Consider the following 6000-nt stretch of genomic DNA (forward strand, 5'->3'; position numbering starts at 1 on the left):
TGAAAGGTGTAATTATAGAGGGGGAGGGAGGGGGACTGAGAGGAGGGAGAGAGGAATGGGCCAATGGGAAAGAGAAAGAAAGAGATAGAGAGAGAGGTATATACATCTCTCCTTGGCCAGTGCGTGAGAAAGTCCTTGGTCTAAACAAACTTAAAGCTCTGGTGTTACTGGTATATATTAGACCCAACAACCCTGTTGTTTGATGGGCTGATTGAAGTGGGAGCACCGGGTGATGTTGTTATGAGAACCTGGGACCAGAGCCCATGACCTCTAACCCCCCACAGTTCCTTTAATACCACAACAAAGTCCACCACAACCTGGTTAGGCCCCTAAATAACATCCAGGTACAGCTAAAGCCTTCTACTACAGAACCTGAGAAATTCTCTCGTTACAGACAAGTAAGAGAAGGGAAGGGGGGAAACCTAGTCAGTTATACAACTGAATGCATTCAACTGAAACGTGTCTTCCGCATTCAACTCAACCCCTCTGAATCAGAGAGGTGCGGGGAGCTAGCATAATCGACATCCACGTCTTTGGTGCCAAGGGAAGAGTGCCTTGCTCAGGGGTAGAACGGCAGATTTTTACCTTGTCAGCTCGGGGATTCGATCCAGCAACCTGTACGGTTACTGGCCCAACGCTCTAACCACTAGGCTACCTGCTGCCCCAGAGAACTACTACGGTACAGATAATAACATTGACGGGAGAACTGTTATGTTGGACTGATAACCCTGGCTGATGTACAGTAGTTAACTAGATGTTTCCAGCTGATGCAACTAACTGCATGTCTCTTGTGTCTATAGCTGGTCGCTACCATCTCTCTGTTCTAATGTAAACCAGCTGATTGCAGTCTGACTGATAACCATTTAATAATTACTACTGTATCACATTCCTCCCATAATCGTCTGTGCATGTCGAATGTTCATTCTATTTCTTTACATGTTCATTCTATTTCTCTGCACGTTCATTCTATTTCTCTGCACGTTCATTCTATTTATTTACATGTTCATTCTATTTCTCTGCACGTTCATTCTATTTCTCTGCAAGTTCATTCTATTTCTCTGCACGATCATTCTATTTCTCTGCACGTTCATTCTATTTCTATGCACGTTCACTCTATTTCTCTGCACGATCATTCTATTTCTCTGCACGTTCATTCTATTTCTCTGCACGTTCATTCTATTTCTCTGCACGTTCATTCTATTTCTCTGCACGATCATTCTATTTCTCTGCACGTTCATTCTATTTCTCTGCACGTTCATTCTATTTCTCTGCACGTTCATTCTATTTCTCTGCACGTTCATTCTATTTCTTTGCACGTTCATTCTATTTCTCTGCACGTTCATTCTATTTCTCTGCACGTTCATTCTATTTCTCTGCACGATCATTCTATTTCTCTGCACGTTCATTCTATTTCTCTGCACGTCATTCATTCTATTTCTCTGCACGATCATTCTATTTCTCTGCACGATCATTCTATTTCTCTGCACGTTCACTCTATTTCTCTGCACGATCATTCTATTTCTCTGCACGTTCATTCTATTTCTCTGCACGTTCATTCTATTTCTATGCACGTTCACTCTATTTCTCTTCATGTTCATTCTATTTATTTTACATGTCCATTCTATTTCTCTGCAGGTTCATTCTATTTCTCTGCACGTTCATTCTATTTCTCTGCACGATCATTCTATTTCTCTGCACGTTCATTCTATTTCTCTGCACGTTCATTCTATTTCTCTGCACGTTCATTCTATTTCTCTGCACGTTCATTCTATTTCTCTGCACACTCATTCTATTTCTCTGCACGTTCATTCTATTTCTCTGCACGTTCATTCTATTTCTCTGCACGTTCATTCTATTTCTCTGCACGATCATTCTATTTCTCTGCACGTTCATTCTATTTCTATGCACGTTCACTCTATTTCTCTGCACGTTCATTCTATTTCTCTGCACGTTCATTCTATTTCTCTGCACGTTCCTTCTATTTCTCTGCACGTTCATTCTATTTCTCTGCACGTTCATTCTATTTCTCTGCACGTTCATTCTATTTCTCTGCATGTTCATTCTATTTCTCTGCATGTTCGTTCTATTTCTTTACACGTTCATTCTATTTCTCTGCATGTTCATTCTATTTCTCTGCACGTTCATTCTATTTCTATGCATTTCATTCTATTTATATGCATTTCAATCTATTTCTATGCACGTTCATTCTATTTCTATGCATTTCATTCTATTTCTATGCATTTCATTCTATTTCTATGCACGTTCATTCTATTTCTATGCATTTCATTCTATTTCTATGCATTTCATTCTATTTCTCTGCATTTCATTCTATTTCTCTGCATTTCTATTTCTATGCATTTCATTCTATTTCTATACATGTGCATGCACTGTATGTTTCTGTGTGTTCGGACTCAGTCACTTAAACAGTTCAGGAAGGCCATTCTACTTATCTTGGCTTTTCAACTCTGTTCTGTCTGTCTGTCTGTCTGTCTGTCTGTCTGTCTGTCACTCTGTCTCACTGTCTCACTCACTCACTCACTCACTCACTCACTCACTCACTCACTCACACTCTCTCTCTCTCTCTCTCTCTCTCTCACCTTTCTCTTAACGGTGACTTAATAGGATGAGCTACTGTGTCCGTAGTGATTAGTCAGACTCGCTGAGTGTCTGCCGAGAAGGCAACAGGGGGGGGGCAGTGGGAATCTGCACACTCAGACTACGCTAAGCTAAGCTTGGCCCATAGAGGTAACCTTTTGGTTACTGGCCCAACGCTCTAACCGCTAGGCTACCTGGCGCCCCATTTTCAATAAACGCCATCCACATTACACTGCCAGACAGCAGTAAAGGGCTGTTTGACTGTGCATAGGACTCCGTCACTATAGGTTATAACACATGGGTGTGAGTTTTAACAGTGTGGCCGTGTTGAGGGTGAATAACTCTGTGTCTTTTGACTGCGGTATGTGGTTAATAATGTGGTTCAGTGTTTGGCGCAGTGTGATTGATAATGTGTGTGTGTGTGTGTTTCACCACAGTGCTCAGCGCAGTGTGGACTGGGCCAGCAGATGCGGACGGTGCAGTGTCTCTCTTACACGGGCCAGCCCTCCAGTGACTGTCCCGAGGGCCTCAGGCCCACTGCCATGCAGCAGTGTGAGAGCAAGTGTGACGCCATGCCCATCGCCAACGGTGACGGTGAGTACAGAACACACGCACACACTCACACATACACACGGAGCCCTCACCCACCGATCAAGCCGTATGACCTAAACACGGCGGGGTGACACAACTCTCACGGAACACACCACATTCATCTCCCCATTGAGGTTGAGCCGGCTGCGGTTCAGAGCAGCCTGGACCCTCTATCCTCTGCCTGCTATGATGGATGTGTGTTAGGATGCCTAGGGACAGGACCAGGCAACACGCCGATGGGGATGAATGGAAACGCTGAGCAGGTGTGTGGAGACGCTAGCGGCTAATGGGATTAGCTTCAGGCTAATTGTCCACGTACAGACAGACAGAGAGACAGATAGCAGTGAGAGCATGTCTCCCTCCCAGGCCACAGCCCGATAAGGCATTTAGAGTTTCTGCCCTGTTCGTCCACCAAACTGTGTATGTGGTGGTGGGGTGGGGGGGGTTGTTATTACATTGTGAAGGGTTGAGAGAGAGAGATTCATCTGGCCTAGCCTCGGACTACTACTACAAGCCCACACTCAAGACAGACGGTAATGGTTGCTTATGATTATTCATCTGTGAAGGAGCATAAGAACCAGGTCTCTTTTACAAAATAGGTTTTACCTCAATGAGACCGACCTGGATTGATACATACGATGTAAGAAAGAAGAGAAAGAAGCTGATCTTGCACATAGCGGTAAGAGGAAGAGCTTAGAAAGCCCGAATAATAGTCCCTTTTTACAAAACGGGGCCAACGGGATGAACAGAAAAGTGCTCATGTGAAGTGAGATAGTTCTAGACGTGGTTTGTCCTCCATACTTATTCATATAGCACACATATATAGCACTATCTCTCCCAGGGAGGAGAGAACTGCGGGAGCCTCACAGCAGGCCATCCGTCAGCTGGAACGTACCACTACACAGCAACACGGAGGGGAGATTTATTAGGGCCGGTTGTTGTAAGAGACAAGAGAAACTTGGAATAGTCCACAGTGTTTCTCGACCTTATTGTACCAGGGACAGGCTCGGAGGACCGCTTATATTAAATCTAACAGCTAAGACCTGACTAAATAGGTGTGAGACAATTATCTCTGGGACCGGTGCACCTGCCGGAGGTTAGAACCACTGGTCTGGAATGCATTTCATTCATTTGAATCCAACAGCAATATTACAACATGGACACACACACACACATAAACACAGACACACACACACGCACAGACAGACACACACATGTGGTTCATAGACATTGTCATTCCTCTCCTCTTGATCTTCTTCTTTCCTTTATCTCCTATCTAATTTTTATATTTTTCTTTCCAGAATGCAAAGACGTAAACAAAGTGGCATATTGCCCACTGGTGCTGAAGTTCAAGTTCTGTGGCCGTGCGTACTTCAGACAGATGTGCTGCAAGACGTGCCAAGGACGCTGACCCACTGAGAGAGAGGGAGGGAGAGAGAGAGAGAGAGAGAGAGAGAGAGAGAGAGAGAGAGAGAGAGAGAGAGAGAGAGAGAGAGAGAGAGAGAGAGAGAGGAGCTGGAGGAGAAAGAGCGAGACAGACAACGGGAAGAGTGAAAGAAACGCAAGACCAGTAGAAGAGGAGGAGGAACGAGGATTAGGAAACACTGGGACGAGAGAAGAAAAGAGGGATTTACCCGTTTGTTACACCTGCTACGCCCTCAACCCCCCTAACCCCATCATCACCGTGGAAACCTAACCACTGCTCAGCAGACACGCTGACACACGTCACTTATTGCCGTCACTTCTGTGAAGTGGGAACCTTAGAGGATTATTGTTATTGTTATTTTTATTATAATAATAATAATGAATATTATTTGTATTATTTTATTGTCGTCTGATTGTTGTCGTTGTTCGTCGCCGTTGTTGTTTTTTTAATCCAAAGTGCTGGACACGTCACACATCGAGCGGAAGCACCGCAGGGATGTAGGGAGTAGCCACTGGAAGGGGGGAGAGGAGGAAGGAGTGTAGCTTAAAAATGGAGGTAGGGGTTGTAATGGTGCTCTACGGACAGACAGACAGACGTCGGCTCCAGTGCACAGGCGTGCGTGAATATCCCATAAATTACACCTAAACACTCCCACATCACCAAACCCACCAGTACTGTAATGAACTCCTGGTCAAGACGTCATCGCCCGTAGTGTCCTTCAAGCCACGTGTTGTCAGTGGAGTCCTGGAGGGCGATGAGATGACAGAGGGCATGTTTCTTTAAAAAAATGTTCCGTGCTGGAACCAGAAAACGAGGTGCTGTGTCTGGAGTTATTGCCACTTCCGTGTTATCAGAGGAGCTGAACACAAGGGCGCGGGTGGGGGGGGGGAGGGGTGCTACGGTCAGATCATTCTTTTGTTATATGTTGGCGTCTCTTCTTTTGGCGTCTTCCAAAAAGGAGGGGTGCCTTCGTCTTAAACAACACTCACGTTGTGCCAGAACCCTTAAGGAGGAGGCCCATTGCTGGGGCAAAATAATGGATTTGTGAAAAAGTCCCTAATATTGCAAACTGCACCGTTTGTCAATGAAGTAGTGAACTGGCTTTGAAGGACCTTATTGTTGTTACCATTATCGTTATTATCATGTAGGTATTATCATGTAGTTCTTATCGTGTAGTTATTATCGTGTAGGGGTTGTACTCCACCTCCAAATAGCCTCATCAAAAGGCATTGGAGACAGTTGCTGTTCGTGAACGATACTGTAATCAAAGCCGGCGGACCTCTGTGTCAGCTCCATAACAGTGTGTGTGTAGGGCCGAGGTTTCATCAGCGTGGGAAGAACGCACAGCCTCTTCAGCACTGTGGCTGGAGTTAAGTGAAGGGCCAGTA

At 45.0% G+C, this 6000-nt stretch overlaps 1 protein-coding gene across 1 annotated transcript in view; it reads left to right on the forward strand.

Annotated features, from left to right (window-relative positions):
* Positions 1–5500, forward strand: part of LOC115128750 (A disintegrin and metalloproteinase with thrombospondin motifs 6-like) — a 169969-nt gene extending 164469 nt beyond the window's left edge. Inside the window, exons 23-24 of the mRNA XM_065017611.1 lie at positions 3033–3189; positions 4488–5500. Coding sequence (XP_064873683.1) covers positions 3033–3189; positions 4488–4597 — 267 coding nt within the window. The 3' untranslated portion in view covers positions 4598–5500. The remainder of the gene's footprint in view (positions 1–3032; positions 3190–4487) is intronic.
* Positions 5501–6000: the final 500 nt, after the last annotated feature.

Source organism: Oncorhynchus nerka, linkage group LG4 (genome assembly GCF_034236695.1).
Source record: "Oncorhynchus nerka isolate Pitt River linkage group LG4, Oner_Uvic_2.0, whole genome shotgun sequence".
Classification (NCBI taxonomy): Eukaryota; Metazoa; Chordata; class Actinopteri; order Salmoniformes; family Salmonidae; genus Oncorhynchus; species Oncorhynchus nerka.